The sequence below is a fragment of the Melanotaenia boesemani genome, chromosome 8, assembly GCF_017639745.1.
Source record: "Melanotaenia boesemani isolate fMelBoe1 chromosome 8, fMelBoe1.pri, whole genome shotgun sequence".
NCBI lineage: Eukaryota > Metazoa > Chordata > Actinopteri > Atheriniformes > Melanotaeniidae > Melanotaenia > Melanotaenia boesemani.
In genome coordinates, this window is record NC_055689.1 from 11499223 (window position 1) to 11519143 (window position 19921).

Genomic DNA, 19921 nt, shown 5'->3' on the forward strand with positions numbered 1-19921 from the left:
TACCCAAATGTCTCACATGAGCTGGTACAAGAGTTGATATTACACTGCATATAATTATGTCCGCCTTCCTTTATATAAATAATAAGTCAATGTGTGAGATGAAGTAGAAACAATCACCTCATCCTAAACATAAACAAAACAAAAAGAGAAGTGGGGATTTCAGGAGGAACAGGTTTAAGGAAAGCGGTGGAAGAATACGACTGGTTGGTATTTCAGCTGGACAACACACTAGCCTGGAAACGCAACCCAAAGGCATCTACAAGAAGGGATAAAGCAGACTATTTCTCAAGGAAGTTGAGATCATTTAATGTCTGCATCCTGAATAAGCTATGGAAAGTGCAATTAGCTTTGCAGCCGTCTGCCGGGGAAGCAGCATCAGAGCCAAACAATCTGATGCTTAGCATCTTATAAAGTAATAAGTGTGACTGCCTTTACTACGAGCATTCAGGTTTATTGAAGGCACATTCGTTAAAGAGAATACATGAGTTGTGCTTGACACATACATTCATCGTCAATCAACTTTGTCCTTGGACTAAACTCAGTTGTTTTGTTTATTAGAGCTCTTTGTTCTACAAGCTTTGGACAGAACAAAAAAAGGATTTTTTTTTCTGTAAGGCAGCAACTTTGAGACCACCATTAGTGAATAAAACACATGAATCTCTTTAATATGTGACAGTTACCTTCCTTATCAGCACCCTTGTAATATTATTTTAATAACAAATCATGAATTACATTTTATAAATGGACAATACAGAATATACAGCTGCATCAGTGTTAAAATCACCACTAATCTACAATGCATCACATTTCACAGCACTATTTAAATCAGCCTATAGAATCAAAGTCTCAGTTTTCCAGCTGGTTTTTTTTTTTTGTATTTTTTAACAGTTGCACATATATCTGAGGAGGCAGAGTCCATGCCCTTACCCAGCAGTTAGTGTTTTATATGCAAGGTTTTAATGACATACTGAGTGCAGTACAGCTACACCACACAAGTGGAACATTCCCTTTAAGTGCACAAAGACTTTCAGCTTCAGCAAAATTTTGCAGTAGTTCAGAGCAGAAATGCCCTCCCCCCCTCGCCCCAAGGCTAAATAGTCCAATTTTCTTCCCTTCTCATTAAACTCTGGAGAAGACTGCTTAGCATAATGTTGTAAATTTCCTTCAGTTTCACTGACTTTGAACATGTTGTCTCTTTTTTAATCCAGTCTGTTCCAAGTCCTTCATGCAAGCAACTAGAAAATTGCGGCACTTGAGAGCGTACTGCTCAGGAAAATCCCGGAAGTGACTGACATGGGGACTGGAGACAAAATCAAAACTGTCCACGGGGACGCCTTTCTTCTTCACAGTCTCCATGAAGCGCTCAATGTCCCTGTGTCTGATTACCTGGTCAGCTCTGGAGTACAGGTGGAAATGAGGCCAGGCAGGTGGCCTGTCCTGCACAGCATCATAATGGTTCTTGTGAATGAATTTGGTCAAGGGGTATAGGATGATTCGTAAAAGGAAAACACTCACTGCAAAAAGCGCCAGGAGGATGTACCTTAAGAGAGGGCTAATCTTTGGCCCTAATGTGGTTGTCAGTGCACGTAGGGCCCCACGGATGTTCCCGCTACCCGGGGCACTGTCTACAACAGCTCCAATTACACACAGTGAACTAAACTGTTTGTCACTGTGCAGCAGTTCCACTATGTAACGGTACAGCATGAAGCCACCGTTGCTGAATATGTGAAAGAAAATAGGACTGTTCTCCACCTCGTAGTCAAAGAGGATCTCCAGCAGCTTCAGAGCTGTGCTGCTCAGTTCCTTGTAGCCAAACGACTCAGAGATGAAGACGGTCTTTAGTGGAGCTGTGTAGCGGATGGTGACACATCCCTGAAAGTGTAGAAAACAAACAATAATTAATGAGATTGGCAGTTGACAGGTCTGACTGACCTTTGAGCTGTCAAAAGGGACAATACACAAAGCAGGGCAGCTTGTGAAATTTGTTGCGTAGTTCTGACCTGCTCATTGTAGATGGAGCTGTATTTGGAGAGATGTTTGTCTTTGCAGCCAGCCCAGCCCAACAGTATCACAACCGGCTCCTTTGTCCCCTGCCAGTGTCGCTCTGAAAACAAGGCAAACGATACCACGGCGTGTTAGCACAGCACTTACAGCTAAGCTAAACCAGCTAAGCTAACACTTCTAACATTTTCGCGGCGTCTTTGATGCATGGAGTTATCACAAAGGTTATGGAAAATGAGGCATGTGCATCTTGCATAATGAAATGGTGCTCACCCGATGTCCCCGCATCTGGAAACACAATATTGTAGTCAATATTATCAGCTGCCATTTTTAAGTGCTATAATATTAGCCGTCGATCTCTCATCTGTCCGTTATAAACAACTATAAAAAAAATAATAATAAGCTACCGAGCAAACGCTGGATTACATGAAGGCTAATTATAAGATAGAACACACAACAAACGCGACCATTTTCTGTCAATGGTACTACAGAATCCTTCCTACCGACCAGAGCGTCTCTTCTTCTTTGTATTGTCAAGCAGAATCAAGCGAATGCTTCTTTACCGCCCCCTTGTGTTCGATTGTCGCCATAGCTACACATTGTGTCGCTGTTTATGGCTGGTCCCCAAAACTTCTAAAACGGTTGATTCAAGTCCAAACATAACAGATGTATGTAATTCTTAGATGTAGATTTAGTAGTTACAGTGAACTATGTTTAGGCCACTCTGGTGATTTTTATTTTCTAAATTTTTTGGTGAAAATCAACTAAATCTCAACAAAAAAGACCATTGCACCAGAGGAAAATGAATGCCCAAAACACTTAGTTTATTGATAGTCTGAGACAACAAAGATTGTGCTGAAACTTTTAATTTTGTGTAAACGCCAACAGAAATTTCCATTGTCAAATTAATGCAAATTGCACTTGTCTAATCAAGGAAGTTACATTAGCTTACTCATTTTCCTGGTTTTGTTAGGTCTAATTTTGTATATTGATTTTGTTTTGTTTTTCTTGCAGTTTGTGATGACAGTTTGCGTGTGAGTGGCCATTGTGCATGAACTGTTGCTTGTTCTGAATACTTCTGATATGGTCCAAATAGGTTTTTGGATAGTATTAAATTCCTTATTTTTCACACATATCTATGGATAAATGTCTTCATAATTCCACACTTGCCCCTTTGATTTGAGGAATGCAAGTACCCGCAGTTCAGCTGGACAACATAATAAACTGGAAATAAACTACAAAAGACATAAAACAATATGTGTGTATACATGTATGAGTGCTAGATATGAAGATGGCGTAGTGTTAAGTGATGCCCCTGGAGCCGAACCCAGCAGCTATTAGATAAGAAGTAGCACACTCTGGACAGGTCACCAGTCAATCAAAAAGAGATGAACCACTTGTGCTTTGACCCCCTTCTGTGTATAATTTATACACAAAAATCAACCGAACAGGATTTTAGACTGTGGAAGGAAGCCAGATTACCTGGAAATCTTCCTGCTATGAGATTAGTCTAACCAGTCTAAAGTGCACTGTAATAAATGCATAAACTTTGATTCTCACCTAGTTCACTGGAAACATAGTAACTCCACTTTATTTGCTGTTTGTATCTCTGTATTCACAGAGTGTCAAGTTTTTTGTTTTTTTTATTGAACTGCCTAAATGAGGCTCTGGATAGTTCATGTGATAATTTCAGGCAAACATGATGAATATGGATTACAGACTTTAAGAGCTTTATTTTCCACTAGAAATAGGAAATAATACAAAATCTGTAATATTAAAAAAAAAAAAAAAAACATTCAATTCACCTCTTGCTCATTTTTTACAGTTCAAATGGGAAAAACATGCAATCTGATAAACATCTGACCAAATATCCTAAACTGCCAAATAAATGAAAGTTCCTGTATTTTAACATTTGCACTGTAACGTTAAAATTCGCTGTTTGCATGAGCACCGACGTGTTGTGGGTTAAATGCTAACTTCAGAATGCGATTGTGCCCTCAATAATTGGAATATCCAGCTGTCTGCTATTTTAGTTTAGCAGTTAGCATCAAATGACCAGAAACTAAAACTTAAGACTGCTGTGAAGATCATTTGTTTTGCAAGTACTTGGTCATAAACTGATGAATTAGCCAATGATACAGCTAGATCACACATTTGAGGACTGCCCAACCTAAAAAAAAATCTCTAAATAAAAACTGAAAGAAGTTCAACTAATAGTTAATAGAAACTTGGGCTTTTGCTAAAATAGTCGACTCTGGTGTATGGAAGTGTGCACACTACTTTTTTCCACCCCACAACATCTCCATCTTTTGCACATGGGCCTTGGAGGATTTAGAGAAGGTGCTTTTAACCACATTGAGAGGCGCTGCCTTGCCGCTTAGATAGATTTTATTAAGACAGGTGGGAAGCCATGACTGCTCTTTCTCATCCATCGTTGCTCCAGTTTCCTCCGTTTTGGTGAAGGCACATGAGTAAGCAAAGATGTATCCCGTCATATAAGCATCAAACCCTGCCCGATGTGTTCCTGTATCGGCTTTTTTCTTCTGAGCTTCAGCCACAGCAGAGGCATCAGTAAACCTGTCACCACTAGCTACTTCTGTTCTGCTTTCGCTAACAGAGGTTATCATTGCAGAGTTTCTGGGATCCGTTTTGTCTTCACAGGTTCCGTTGCCCTCGCCGTCAGTTTTCATGCTTTGCTCTTCATCCTGTTTGGCATTTCTATCACTTTCTAATTGAGGCATATTGTCTGAGCATGACTCGGCATCTTGTTGGTCAGCTGGTCTCTCTTTTGGATCCAAGTCCATGTTTGGCATTTTGTTTTCAGGGGCACCGTCAAAGATAGAGGAGCCCTCTGCTGCCTCCCCTCCATCTCTCTTTTTCTCTCTTTGTCTCTTCCTCTTTTTCCTCTTATCCTCCTTGCTTTTCTCATCCTGGAGGATGATCAGGTCTGTGTCATGGGATAATGGACACTTTGTGCCATTTGGACACCAGCCGAAAGCCTGTTACACAAAGAGACACAAACAAAGATGGGGCAGTTGTTTCTAGTAGCGACAGCTTTCGTCAGATATTTCTAAGCACTCATTGAGGGCATGACTGCCATCACGATATTTTGGCTTAAATAAATCGGTAAAAAAAAAAAAAAAATCTAAACATGTATGATTTGTGTGAAGTTTTACATCATGGATTTAAAGAGACATGACACTGTTTTTAAACCAACAGCTTTAGGGTTGACTTTAGTTTGCAGCTGAACACATGGTGTGCTGACGCGAGTGATTGTTTATGTGTTTCCATGACGATGTCGAACTTTCATATTGACCGTTGTGGGTTTTCATTTTTATGGTATGTTTATAATTAAATACTTGCACTGTACCTCATGAGGTTCCTGACATAAGTTGTTAAAATTACTTGGTTAAATTTATTGGAGCTGTGAAGTTTACATGGGTCACATGACCCGGAAGTGGCGAGCGGGAGACCGGGTTAGGGTTAGGGTTAGGGACATCACACGAGCAAGACAGAGGACTTTTATGCTTGTCAAACTTATCTACCCTTGGTTTATGTGGCAAACACAGTAAAGATTGATTTTTTTTTTGTCTTCATTCTGTGAAGGGTGACACGTGATATGTTGTTATTAAAACATTTCAATGTTTCTAGTTTGCACGGTGTTTCATGAGTCTTCAGAGACAAAATAAACAGATTGTGGACAACAGTATGGAACGTGGATCCTTTTTCAAACCAGGGCAGATATACATGAAGACAGGAAAATGTGTTAGGTCAGAAGAGAGAAAGACCGTGCTGTTTTGCCACAATCACCAAAGATCTGTGTGAAGGAGTTAAATGACAATCGCCTGTACCAACAGTAAAGCATTGTGGTGGTAGGATCATAATCTGGGGTTGCCTTCTGTTGTGATGCCAGTGGATTTGGATGGAAGAATGAAGAAAAACTGTCTAAGAAATCTTAAACATAATTAGATGATCCAGCAGGACAATAATCCCTGAGTACTTTTGACCAATCATGTTACATGTTTTTAACCTGCGATGATTAAAAAAAAAAAAAGACTAAATCCAAGTTATGAAATGAAAACTATTTTAGTAATCCCAACAGGAAATTGTAATACGAGTTATTTATACAGAAATTATGTATAATTTATAATGTTTATAATAAATTTGCAATTATATACTTAAATTTATAATAAACATTATAAATTATACATAATTTCTATAACATTTGTGCCTAAAATTAGTACAAACAAAACAGTGGTATACAGAAAAAGCCTTTTGTTGGCCATTCTGCATTGATGGATACAGAAAGACACTTAATAGACCAAGTGATTTTACTTTTCTTCAGTTTGGGTATTTTATTTAACTAAGTGACTGCTCTTAAGAATAACAAATAAATAAAAAACCTTGAACTTACAGAGAAACGCTGGCAGATATCAGTCTGTCCGTCACAGGTAGTTACAGCTGGACATTCCCTGTAGTCCACATAGGTGGACATATGACCAGCATATTGACAGAATTCTATGTGGACTTGAGGTCCAACTGCTCCAGAAGTGACACGGCGACTATTATCCAGCTGACTGAAGGAGAGAGAGAGAGCGAGATGAATTTAGACAAAACAGAGGGCCTGCTCACATCCTCTTCCTAAGGTATTTATTTAAAAATTCCCCTTTGAGGCATCCTGACAAATTTTGTCTCTCAATGGCAATTTTGAGGTTAGTCAGTGCCTCAAATGAAGCCAGTACTTGCCATTTCTTATAGGCGTACTCCAGATAAGATGCAGCCAGCCGGAGCTCAAACTCAGTAACGTATTTGGTGTCATAAATACCAGCAGGAAACATCTCAGACAGGTCGGCTGTGAAGGTGGCCAAACGCTCGGGGAGATGAGCATAAAAACTCTGGCACAAAAAGATAAAATATTTTGTATATATGAAAAAAATATCCAGTATGCTGACTGAAGGTATGATCCTATACACAATGTAAACTTGACTAAATGGTATTACTTTGGAAGTTTAAAATTTTCCCTCCGTTGGTATGTAGTAACTAGTTGATGAAATTAGCAGATGAGAAAGACTCTGAAGTAATTTTGGTAATGTGGGAAAAAAGTGAAATGTGCAAACACAAACATTTTAACAATGACACTGAAATAAGTACAACTCTTTGTACCTGATAAAGGAAGGCCATGTCAATGAGGCCATTGTGTAACACCAGGGATTTCCTGGCACGTAGCAGTTCAGTAAACAACGCTCGGATGTGTACTCCACGATCATCTGATCCTCCCTTGCAGACAAGAGGAAGAACAAAAGAACACTTTATACACGATGTCTGTAGAAAGCAAAATACTGCAATACAAGCTGGACAGAAGCAAATTGTAGCAAAGTTCAGATGGGCATATCAAAGGGACAGAGACTGGTAGAAGTGGGTGCAGGGCAGGACTAAGAACCCACTGAAATACATAGCAACATCCAGGCATTTTCACCTTGTTGTTGCCCTTGCAGTAAGGGATTCCATGGCTGTACTGCCTGTTGAAGTCAAATCCGTGCTGCACCAGGAACTGAACTGACTGTGGCTCTATGATGTACTCTTCCGAACACAGCAGGGTGAGGTTATACACCTGGACCAGGTATGTGGCCGTAGCCTAAGGAAGGGATAAAAGCAGGTGGATACAAAGGACACACTTCACTGGTAGAATACAGTATAACATTGGCACATTTTCTTGTTGGACATGTACATGGTATCAGACAATATATCAAACTACAGCTAAAGGTGTTATCATGTTGTACCTTGTCGTCCAGTTTCTTGTAACATGCAATCCCCAAGGAAAGGATGGATCGAGAGCGAGCTGCATGACATATGGCTTTATATCTGTCCTCTATAGATCTGAAACACAACAACGTGTGTTGTGAGAATTGACAACTAGTCCAAATGCCTATAAAACCAATTAACAGCTTTTCAATACTACTGTAGCTGATGATGCATTAGAATGGCAAGCACAGAGGACTGCAAATGTTTTTACTCACTCGGCCAACAAAGACTTCCTGTTTCCCAGACCACTCAGTTCCTGCAACAAGATACGATTATAACAACTTTAGTGCGCCTCCTGAGACACCATCTAAAGTTACTGGAATCGTGCACAAATCATATTACACAATTAATGCGCGCACACACTGACGTAAACTTACCGTGTCTAGTGCAATGAAGGACGACGTTTTAATTGCAATGACTAAAGCAGGCCAAAGCTCCTTGAAGTTATCGGCGTGAACATCAATAACAGGAACTATCAGCGAAGATGCCATATTTGCCCAAATTTCGCGGGTGAAACGTTTTATGAAACGTTACCGACGGCTATATAGAAATTTGGGTAGCTTGGGAAATTGCGCCGCTAGGGATTTTATATTAACTAAATTAACGCAATGACCTTGTAGGTGCACTAATAGCTGTATTATCTTTGGAAAGTCAATCATAACGTTTTAAGCTAACAACGTTTCAACCATAAACATTTCAACGTGGTTCTGGGGACCTATGACAAAATATTTGTTAGTGGCTTTACTGTTGCACGAGTAAAAATGTAGTGATTTTGGATAATGCACTCAATCAAATATAAAAAATAATATATGATCATTTTAATAGAAACCATATAGTTTTTGTTTTAACTGTCGTTCTTTGTTCAATCATTATTTTTTATTTCAAATATTTTTTTCAATCAGGCACTTACGATAGACACACGCAAGCCCTGCGTCAATGTACTTAGCCACCGTGGAGACGTGCGCCATTTTGGCTCAAACAAAGTCAAGAATGTTTTATTTATTATAAAGTATTTTAAAATCGTTTGCACGAAATTCTTTGTGGAAGAAAATCTAAACTACGTTGTAGTTTCCAAGAACTAACATTTAATGCAAATGTAGATTTGTTTTGTTTTTGCACGACGTGAATAGTTTGCTAAAAAGTAATGATAACAAATTCCATCTGAGCTAACTCATAGTTTGCTAAATTTGGCTTGGCTAATTGTGCTTTAATTTTGTGCAATGGGTGGCTGTTCCGCTCCAAACTGCTCCAACTCTACCAGCATAGGCAAACAGCTGTTTAGGTTCCCCAAAGACCCCGTGCGTAAGAAGAAATGGGTGGTGAACTGTCGACGTGACTTTGAACCAACTCCTCACTCCAGACTGTGCCAAGTGAGTTTACAGCACTTTGTTTTAGATACACAGATAGACGATGCATTGGTGCACATAGCAGTAGATTTTAAGATTTATAATTCAGGACAGTGCAGCAGCAAATATAATTCAGAGCTACAGTCCTGTTGTATAATCTACGTATTTAGTCTTGCTTCTTGTGTGTGGGGTAAAACCTGGATAAAATGTATGTCTCTTCTCACCCCAAGGACCATTTTGAGCAGAGCCAGTTTGAGGAAATAGCCAGGTCTCCTGCTGGAGGAAAGAAGCTGAAGCCCAATGCGATTCCTACTTTGTTCAGTGTGGGGGACCCTCCTTACCCTGCTATCACCACTCCATACATCCTGCTACCGCTGAAGCATGAGCCAGGTATTTCATGTAAAGTGTTGCTTCTAACAACAGCCTTCAGTCAGATGAAAGCAACTACTGAGTACTACTTACTCTTCATAATTAGATTAAATAGAATTATTTTAGATTGAATAGTAAAAATGTTACTCTGTAGTTATCTTGACAATGAAGTGGAATTGCAGCAACTTAACGGGATATTTGGCAAACATTCTGTCAGGTAGTTTTAAAGCACTGGATACCAATGTTGCAATAACAATGAGGTTGTATTTTTAGTGGAAAAGGAGCTAAACTTTGGGGATCACGGATATGCCAGACGCACCCCTCTGCCTGGCCTGGGGGATGAGGATGCAGATACAGCTGAAGACCAACAGCCCTGCACACATTGCCATCTTCTTAAAAAACAACTTGAGCAGGAGATGCAACACACTGCAAGACTACAGAGGGAGGTAGGACAGTTGCTGTCTGATGTGACAAGTCACTGCCCAGTTTGTTGTCCTGGTTTTATTTTTTCTCTAATAAAAAAATAAAGGTGGAGGTTAACTTGTATACCCCAATTGTTATACACTGCTCAAAAAGATAAAGAGAACACTTAAATAACACAATGTAACGACAAGTCAATCACACTTCTGTGAAATCAAACTGTCCACTTAGGAAGCAACACTGATTGACAATCAATTTCACATGCTGTTGTGCTAATGGAAAAGACAACAGGTGGAAATTATAGGCAATTAGCAAGACATCCCCAATAAAGGAGTGGTTCTGCAGGTGGTGACCACAGACCACTTCTCAGTTTCTGCTTTCTGGCTGATGTTTTGGTCACTTTTGAATGCTGGCAGTGCTTTCACTCTAGTGGTAGCATGAGACGGTGTCTATAACCCACACAAGTTGTTCAGGTAGTACAGCTCATCCAGGATGGCACATCAATGCAAGCTGTGGCAAGAAGGTTTGCTGTGTCTGTCAGCGTAGTGTCCAGAGCATGGAGGCGCTACCAGGAGATAGGCTAAAACATCAGGAGGCATCAAGGAGACTGTAAGAGTCAACCCAGCAGCAGGACCGCTATCTCCACCTTTTTGCAAGGAGGAACAGGTGTAGCACTGCCAGAGCCCTGCAAAATGACCTCCAGCAGGCCACAAATGTGCATGTGTCTGCTCAAATGGTCAGAAACAGACTCCATGACGGTGATATGAGGGCCCGACGTCCACAGGTGGGGGTCGTGCTTACTGCCCAACACCGTGCAGGATGTTTGGCATTTTCCAGAGAACACAGAGATTGGCAACTTCGCCACTGGCATCCTGTGCTCTTCACAGGTGAAAGCAGGTTCACACTGAGCACATGTGACAGACGCGACAGAGTCTGGAGACACCGTGGAGAACGTTCTGCTGCCTGCAACATCCTCCAGCATGACCAGTTTGGCAGTGGGTCAGTAATAGTGTGGGGTGGCATTTCTTTGGTCGGCTGCACAGCCCTCCATGTGCTCGCCAGAGGTAGCCTGACTGCCATTAGGTACCAGGATGAGATAATCAGACCCCTTGAGAGACCATATGCTGGTGCGGTTGGCCCTGGGTTCCTCATAATGCAAGACATGTGGCTGGAGTGTGCCAGCAGTTCCTGCAAGACGAAGGCATTGATGCTATGGACTGGCCCGCCCGTTTCCCAGACCTGAATCCATTTGAGCACATCTGGGACATCATGTCTCGCTCTATCACCAACGCCAACAGGCACGTGGAGGCCACACACACTACTGAGCCTCATTTTGACTTGTTTTAAGGACATTACATCAAAGTTTGATCAGCCTTGAGTGTGACTCCAAATCCAGACCTCCATGTGTTAATAAATTTGATTTCCATTGATAATTGTTGTGTAATTTTGTTGTCAGCACATTCAAGTATGTAAAGAACAAAGTGTTTAATAAGAATATTTCATTCATTCAGATCTAGGATGTTATTTTAGTGTTCCCTTCATTTTTTTGAGCAGTGTAGTATTTACTCACAGTTGTCACTTTTATTTCAAAGGTTGAAAACTGATATCAGCTGATGATAGAAAACCCTAATAAGCAGTTTTGTCTTTGTCATTGGCAGGCAGAAGAGATGAAAAAACGTCTTTATCGGCTCAATCGGATTGAAAGGGGCCTTCAGAATTTCCTGTACGAGGACCAGATCAGAGCTCTATCCCTCAGCAAGCGCTCACGTCGTGCTGTGTGGTCTCCAGAGACAATCCTGAAGGCCCGAAAGATCCGCTGTGCCGTTGGAACCAAAGGCTATGAGTACCTGAGAGAAATCGGTTACCCATTGCCCTCCTACAGGACTCTGTGTAATCGCTTGGAGACTAAGATCATGGTAACAACTGACATGAGCTGTGAGGAGCTGGCAGAGCTCGGCTTGGGGCTCATGGCCACATGTGACAGTCCTACAGAAGGTGTTGGAGACAACGATGAGGAAGAACTGATAGGTGTTTTGTCCTGATCCCGACACTGTGCATGAATTGCTGATGTTAGCCATGGGAAGAAGGGGAGCACAGAATTTGCTGTGTTAAGCATCTGCAAAATATATGCTTGTCTTGACAGAAATTGGGACATCTGAAATGCCACCTGGCTGCGGTTTATTCTGCACTATTAGATGCCTTTGTTCAGCAGATGTGTGATACCTGGCCTAAAAAAAAAAGTCACCTTCAGGGTTTCTCCATGAATGGATTTTCTCTACCTGACAGCAGGGATGCATGATGACGATGCATGGTTTTATAAGGCTCAGTTAGTTTTCTAAAAGAGTTGTTAGACACCATTTTCAAACATGGTTTGTCCACCACAGAGTCCAGACCTAAACGCCACTGAGAATCTTTGGGATGTCATGGAGAAGACTTTCCTATTGTTGCAAGATTTGATGTGCATCACTGAAAGGTTATAAATATTGTGATATCACATAAGGCTATTGAAATGGTGTCACAGTACGATACTCCAGCAAGATATTAGAAACACCTGTTTGTTTGTTTTTTTGTTTGTTTATTTTTTTTTTGTTTGTTTTTCTGGTCAAGCAGTGTAAAATACTCTAATGCAATTAATGTAGATTTATGCTGTGGTGAAAAAACTGACCCCATTGTATGTAGTGTAGCTCATTTCACTACAGACTATAAATGTGAGACACATACACAAATATGTGGCACAAGTATTGTGACTTTTCTGGTTTAAATGATGTTTTCCGCACAGCTGAGAATTTAACTGCGTCTGTTTACATTTGAAATAAAGGGTATTATTTTGGATATTAGTCTGAACACAGAACATGATAACCATATTGGAATAGGCATATTCTCTTAGTGTGAGATCTGCTGTGTTATTCAGACATGTTACACTGTACAATAATAACAATTTAAGTACAATTTATGGGTTTTGGTCACAAATCAGGTAGTTTGAAAACATACCTTTTAAAGAACTGAAACATTTTCTTTTTATGGAAGGTGAAAAATATTTTACGGGTAAAGAAATTAAATTCTCTACATGCTGTTAAATACTAATGGAATTCAATAGATTTAAATTTTCAGGACCCTGTTATATCTGCTTTGTAGTTATAGTTATCAGAAACCATTCACAATAAGTCATCATTTTCAATATGTAAAACTTTGACACTGACTAAATAAAGTGGACAAATAGCTGGTATTTTTGTGTGTGTGTATAAAGGAGAGGTGGGTAAATGCAGGCAGTAGTTGAAGGGCTGTGTTGGCAGAAAAAAAATAAATAAAAATGGGGGACTCTCTCTTATAATATTGGCAAAAACTGTTGGCACATCTGTCCAAATACCTCTGTTGTAACATCGGGTGACCTGTTTGCTTCAGTCCTGGATGGACTTTGAGCAAATCACTCTCAGACCAGATTAGATATTTATTCAGAGGTTGTTTGTAGCCCAGTTTGAACTGTTGTGCAAAAGCAAAATCAAGGTTAATTCAAGAGCCATTACTATTTATGGAAAACTTTATTTTTTATAACAGATTTACAAAGACTTTCACAAATGGAATCTAATCTATAAGTAGATGCTTTTAGAAATGCACAGCAAGCAAAAGTGAACGAAACCTGAAGCAAACAAGAACTCTAAAATTAAAATGACATGTTTAGTTATAAAAACTAAAAGCAGGTAGAGAACGTATCAATGAAAAGAGTCCGTTTGTAGCATTTGTGCTTTGAAACAAACTGCAGATGTGATGTACAGAGGAATAAACGAGACAGATGAGAGTTGTGTTTGTGGGTTATCTCTAATGTGACCTGTGGGTTTGTGAAGAAAACGCCAATCTGCAAGTACTGTATCCAAGATTTAGGTAAAGCAAAGTGTACATCCAGTTTCCTTTTTTCCCCATTTGTGTCCATTGACATTAATTTTTATCTTTATTTGTGTAGCGCCAATTCACAAAAAAAGTAATGTCAGGGTACTTTTAATGACACGGTCCAGTTTATTCCAAATCATTGTTCATTTATAATCAGACTAAAAGAAATCCATCATATGAGCTACATTAGTTCCATTTATAATAAGTGTGTTTTACATAAAAAGAATGGTCTTGATAAGGAAACTATTATTTGCACTGAATTTTCTTTTTGGTTCAATCCCCCATCCTGAGCTCGTACTAGGCAACAGGAGAGGAAAAATTCCTCTTTAACATGAAGGAAAATTTCCTGTAGAACCAGGATTGGGAAAGGCGGCCATCTGCCTCAACCAGTTGGGGTGGGGAGGACAAGAAAAGGGGTCAACAACCACCAAAACTCTAACCCATGGATACCTTAAAGATCGAGGACAAAGATCCATTCACTAGGCTAATATGTATACAACATGTTAACAAGCTTACTGCAGTGTCTTAGCATGCTAACATTTGACAATTAACAAAGCACAGCTGAGGCGGACTGTTTGCTTGTGGGTTTGAAGAAGATAGAAATGAACCACTGGGCCCAAGAAAATCTGAACTTGATGCTGCAAGATGAAAAATTAAAGCACTGACGTTATCATTTACCTTGGAAGTAAGAATCTACACTAACTTTCCACACGAGTTTTTTTTTAGGCATTTTACTCATTGAATGAGTAACAGTTACATCCCACTGTTCAAACAAGTAAATATATTTTGTTTGTGTGACAGCTGTTCTCCAGTGGAATTGTAGGATTGTCTCACCTCCATTAAGGGCAGGCTAGTTTCTCCAAAGTTAAGTAGATTGAAAAGGAAACGCTGCAACTCATTTTTTAACGCTCAGAAACATTTTAACCAGATCTTATCAGAACTACTGCAGACATTTCCAGGCCATCATACATAGGAACAAGAAAGCAGGTTTAGAAAAACAAAAAAAGAAATCCATATCTGCACAGTTTTATAAAAGAAATTCTTAAAGGAATTGTTTTGTCAGCAGTTAGGTCACTTCTTAGACCATTTGCACAAGTCACCATTTGTACTGCTGATTTCCAAACTTTCAAAGTGAACTCCTTTGATATTAAGGATCTCTCTCTCGCTCTCTCTCTCACTCTCTCTCTCTCTCTCTCTCTTTCTCTTTCTCTCTCTCTGTTTAATTTGGGTGGAAGTGCTCAGTCAACCTCAAAGGCTTGAAAAACAACGGGGGTTGACTGTGTCTCTCTAGGACTGAGAGGGGACAGAGGTAAGAATTTTCTTTGGCCTCAAAGTGCTGTATATCTCAGTCTTTAAAAATATTTAGTAAAATATTAACCTAATGTAATTATGTCCACTTTTTAGATGCAGCATTGCTTAGATTTTATTGTTGCACTTGAAATTATTTAATACAAATTTGAAAGTCACTGCTTTTACCTCCTTTTAATGTTAACTTGAGGTGCAAGACTGTCTTACAGACTCTGGTGTCCTGTATTTAGATCATTTTGGTCTTTGCAATGTTTGTAGACCATCAAAAAGCTGTAATGCAGATCTTATGGGTATAAACAACACAGTTTGAGGCTGAAAACTTCTCTGTCCCAGCCTCTTTTTGTCTCTTCAGCCCTGTGTGTCTGCCAATCTGTCGGTCCACTTGCCCCCTGACATTCCTCTCTCTATTGGCTGGGTATCCAACAATAAACAAATTTTTGCAGATTATCTCCACATGTGATGAGAGAGACAATGAGGGTTTATTCTTTAATTATTCTGGGATCAGACTGACTGGCTGTTTGTTTCAGAGCTGACAGAAAATTGCCAATAATTAAATTCCAGACTGTCCAGATTTTCACTTACTGCCTTGCTTTATAGTCCACGGACTGAAATCATGTCCAAATAAAAAACATTATAAAGATGTTTAAACACTCTTTACCAAGTTAGTTGTGGAATTATTGGTGTTATAAAGACCAAATTCTCGTTTGTGAAACACTCAGTGTCCCACAGTCAAAATAAACAGATTATTGCAAATATATATATATATATATATATATATATATATATATATATATATATATATATATATATATATATATATATATATATATATATATATTATATATATATAATAATAATAATACTTATATATATATATATATATATAAGTATTATTATTATTATTATTATTATTTTATTTATTTTTTTATTTTATTTATTTATTTTTTTCAGGTAGCTTTATTTTGTCCAGGCAGACGTGGGGGGTCACAATGCGCCCCCTGTGGATGTTGTGGCTGTGTGCTGCCCTGCCAGGTCCGCTGTGGACCTCACATTCCAGTCTGTTTGTGGAGGGCAACCAAAATGCCTCCAGAATCTGCAAACCCGCTCCCCACTGGGAGATCAAGGGGCGTGCACCGATGCAAGGACTGCTGGGAAATGTGGTTGTGGTGGCTCTTCTGAAGGCCAGCTGATCATTCTGTCTCACACAGGCATCCAAGTAAGGAAAAAGTATAGCAGTCAAATTTGTACAGCATGTATCATCAGTCATATTTATTTCAGCCTTATTAACACATAAATATCAAGTTTCTGGACATCAGTGTTTTAAGGTGAGATTGTTGCAGTTTGCTTTGTAACACTTTTAGTTACATCGTGAGACTTTTTTTTTGCCTCTGACACTTGAACTTCTTTATTAGAAAAACAAAATATTTTGTGTTAAATCAAGTATTTTTTATACAAGTGCACTTTCAACCTCTGATCCAAAAACAGAACTGCACCCTCTGTTGACATAACCATACAAATCAATCATAGCATTTAGATAATTTCAGTTTTAAGCGGTCTCTGCGTTTTCAGTCAACAGCTGGTGCCATAACTATTCTGTGGGTCCTCAACTTGTCTGACCTAGCAGTATAATTTCAAACATTTTGTCTTCATCCATCTATTTGTCTGTAGAATTGGAGGCCTGCGTGACAAACTGAACCGCAGAAATGTGACGGAGGTGTCCTTCATGATAGTGAACGAGCGAGATGCTATATCAAGAGCGATGTACAAGCAGCTGAAGAGAAAGGCGCCCAGTGGAGTCCCAGTTTACCAGCAGGCTCTTAATCAAACGGATGTGTGGGAGGTTCTGGATGGAGACAAAGATGATTTCCTGATCTATGATCGGTAAGGGCAGGCTGCTCCCCCCAGCTCTAGGAGTAATCTGAAAAAGTCAGAAAAAACCCCCCAACATGTTGGGTCAGAAAGACGTTTCTTTGCTATGAGGCAACAGTGCTAACCATTTGCACAACCATGCATTTTTTTAAATGTCTAACCACCTACAGGTATGCCATACAGTATACACACACACACACACACACACACACGTATACAGTACACAAACCCAAAGTAAACAGCTGTTGATAAACTATATCATTGGCTGTTAGTTTTACAAGTTTTACTTCACTTTTTATATTAGATGATCACATTAGTTGTAATAATCAGTTCAATATTTCATAAAATCTAGACCTAAAAATAGTTCTCATTTGTTCCAGAGTTAGTTCTCCTGTTTGCCTGCCCCCCCATCAGAACTTTTCTAGACTCACCCCTGCATAGCTGAAGTAAAAACCCTGTCTACCACCACTAAAGAAGGGTCCTGCCAAAAACAATACTTTGGAGTAAATATGTGACAGTGGGAATCATGAATGGCTAGTTTCTTTCTTCTCAGCTGAACGATAAACAAACGTAACAAAAGCAGATCAGCTGATCACCGACAGCCACCGCTGCACAAACAGAAACGTTGCTGCTAAACGCAGCTGGGTGGGTTTGAAACAAAAATATTAACTTAGGAGCTCATATTACAGCAGTGATTTTCTTTTTCTTTTCCTTTAGGTGTGGCCTCCTCACCTCCCATTTGGTGTTGCCTTTCAGTTTCCTGCATCACCCTTTTGTAGAGTCTGCAATCCTAAATGCTTATCATAAAGACATCTGCAACTGCTCTGTGAGTAACTCCACTTAACACATACACTACCGTTCAAAAGTTTGGGGTCACTTCCCTATTAAATCCCATGGCAAAGTGACCCCAAACTTTTGAACAGCAGTGTACATGCACATGGCTGCACACAGATGTATAAGTGATTTGCTGTTTTCATTTAGCCATGTTTTAAAGCTTGAATACTTCAATGTTTTATTCACACCAAATAGAAATAAATAATTAGCAATTAGCTTGTTAGCACAAAGGAATATTAGGCAGCAAGATAAACAGATATTTCTGTAAGGAAACTAAACTAATCCCCACACACCCAACCAATTCTGGCCTAAAGACAACGTACCCCTCCTTACAGATGGATGTTTTAACTGGTGATCTTGATATACCAGCCACTTGTTAAGATAGCAAAGCTTGATCTGGTGCCCCCAAGTGGTCAAAAGTAATTGAATGAACATGTAACATGGCCTCAGAGAGCCAGTGTATCTAGAAACTATTAGTGATCAGCTGATCAATCAATCAGGATCCATTCACATAACAAAGTGAAACAAAATTTATTATGAAAACAGAACTGGTAAAAATACACATCATGTTTAACTAAAACACTAAATATCTGCATTCCAAATTTTACAAATAAATATTTTTTCCTCCTTTTTTGTGTGTGGGTGTGTAAAAAAACAAATAAAGATAGAAAGAAAAGAAAACAAGCAAAAACTTAATATAAGAGACTAAAGAACTTAGGAAACTGTCATATTAAGATCTGATAAATCTGGTAAAACTGTAGTGAGGAAACATTACAGATGGATGAATTGATTTTAAAAGCTTAAAATTTTTGTCAACAATCCAAAAAAGTCCATTATGAGACTATAAATAACTAAGATTAAATGAAAATGATGTAAATTAGAGGCCCCAGTGGACATAAGAAATGAAATAGTTTAAAATTAATAGCAGACAAGAAAATAAATAAATAAAAACAGCTAAAATCTGTGTGTAAATGCATATCTATAAAAATTTTATTCACTTTAAATGTAAACTACTCAACGTTCATGACAGCTCAGAAAGTTTCATGTTAGAGACCATTTCTGATCTTGTATTATCAGTCAGTGTATGTGTATATAAATAAAAATGGTGAAAGTGGTAAAACAATAAAAAACCAGAAATTACCAGTAATTGGTTTCTGCCTGCTTAGCTTTAAAATGCTCTTGCTGACTGATTATGTTTATCTTTCCCAGTCTAATTCTACTTTATCAGGCACCTCACCTAGCGACAGACCAACAACTGTTGATGATGATGATGATGAGGAAGAGGACACACCCGTGAGGACTCATTCCCACCACCATCACTATCATGGTCATCATGGCCACGCTGATCAACATATCAAGGACAATAAAAATCTGACCAGAGTACAAACTCATCAGTCTTCCTTCCACCATCACTACCCTCTGCATGGCCACCACCACTGAGCGACTGACAGTGGAAAATTAAATAGCATTTGAATTTAAACAGTTTTAATTAGGCAGCATTTACTTTCAGCTTGTCAGAAAGTGAGTAGTTAGGTTTTCATGATGATAAAATGTTTAAATGTCTTAGTTTTGGATTTAAATATGCAGATAAATAGCTGATCACCAGAATCTGTTTTACTCAGGAATCTAGTTGTGGTTTGCTGTTAGTGTTCACACACTCTGCTGTTGTGTTTTGATAAAGTATCCAGGTCTCTTCATCTTCTCCCATTAATGAAGTCTACAGTGTAAAACCTGCCTGCAGGAGGCTGTGGATGGATGCGTGGGGAGAGGTGTGAGGGGACTGGCAGTCGTAGTCACCAGGATGGAGACAGTAGACGCTGTGTGAAGCTGCAAAGCTCAACTCAGTCAGGTTTCTATTTAAAGCAGATTCTGTTCTCAAGTCAATTCACTTTGTGTTTCTATTAGTCTGTTTTCTTTGTGTTGAGATGTTAAAATAGTATGAATACATTAAACAATGGAAATAATGTGATTTTATGCATTTTAAATAAAGTTTGCTTGTCTAGTGTTGTAAATCTATTGGTCTCAGTTTCATTTCTTGTGTATAAAGTTTTACTTTCTCTTTTTTTCTCATTAAATATAAACTCATG

At 39.0% G+C, this 19921-nt stretch overlaps 4 protein-coding genes across 6 annotated transcripts; 2 read left to right on the forward strand and 2 right to left on the reverse strand.

The window, feature by feature from the left end:
* Positions 1-661: 661 nt before the first annotated feature.
* On the reverse strand, positions 662-2498 carry tmem53 (transmembrane protein 53). The gene is made up of 3 exons (XM_041992170.1): positions 2275-2498; positions 2001-2104; positions 662-1872 (listed from the first exon to the last, which is right to left on the reverse strand). Exons 1-3 carry the CDS (start codon positions 2327-2329, stop codon positions 1171-1173), a joined length of 861 nt encoding a protein of 286 aa, XP_041848104.1. The 5' UTR covers positions 2330-2498; the 3' UTR covers positions 662-1170.
* Positions 2499-3703: 1205 nt separating this feature from the next.
* On the reverse strand, positions 3704-8497 carry toe1 (target of EGR1, exonuclease). Its single transcript, XM_041992167.1, has 8 exons — positions 8181-8497; positions 8019-8059; positions 7782-7878; positions 7478-7636; positions 7165-7278; positions 6748-6896; positions 6416-6578; positions 3704-5000 (listed from the first exon to the last, which is right to left on the reverse strand). Exons 1-8 carry the CDS (start codon positions 8292-8294, stop codon positions 4278-4280), a joined length of 1560 nt encoding a protein of 519 aa, XP_041848101.1. The 5' UTR covers positions 8295-8497; the 3' UTR covers positions 3704-4277.
* On the forward strand, positions 7547-12503 carry si:ch73-382f3.1 (uncharacterized protein LOC100151273 homolog). 2 transcript variants are annotated; one of them, XM_041992168.1, is made up of 5 exons: positions 7547-7621; positions 9065-9173; positions 9380-9539; positions 9792-9964; positions 11597-12503. In XM_041992168.1, exons 1-5 carry the CDS (start codon positions 7572-7574, stop codon positions 11978-11980), a joined length of 876 nt encoding a protein of 291 aa, XP_041848102.1. In that variant the 5' UTR covers positions 7547-7571; the 3' UTR covers positions 11981-12503. The 2 variants fall into 2 exon arrangements, with proteins under 2 accessions (XP_041848102.1, XP_041848103.1); XM_041992169.1 differs by lacking the exon at positions 7547-7621 and having other exon boundaries at positions 8526-9173.
* Positions 12504-15052: 2549 nt separating this feature from the next.
* selenop2 (selenoprotein P2) lies at positions 15053-19846 on the forward strand. Of its 2 annotated transcripts, none has more exons than XM_041992599.1 (5): positions 15053-15132; positions 16083-16347; positions 16800-17012; positions 17718-17826; positions 19044-19846. In XM_041992599.1, the coding sequence occupies exons 2-5, from the start codon at positions 16121-16123 to the stop codon at positions 19272-19274; spliced, it is 780 nt and encodes a 259-aa protein (XP_041848533.1). In that variant the 5' UTR covers positions 15053-15132; positions 16083-16120; the 3' UTR covers positions 19275-19846. The 2 variants fall into 2 exon arrangements, with proteins under 2 accessions (XP_041848533.1, XP_041848534.1); XM_041992600.1 differs by having other exon boundaries at positions 19047-19846.
* Positions 19847-19921: the final 75 nt, after the last annotated feature.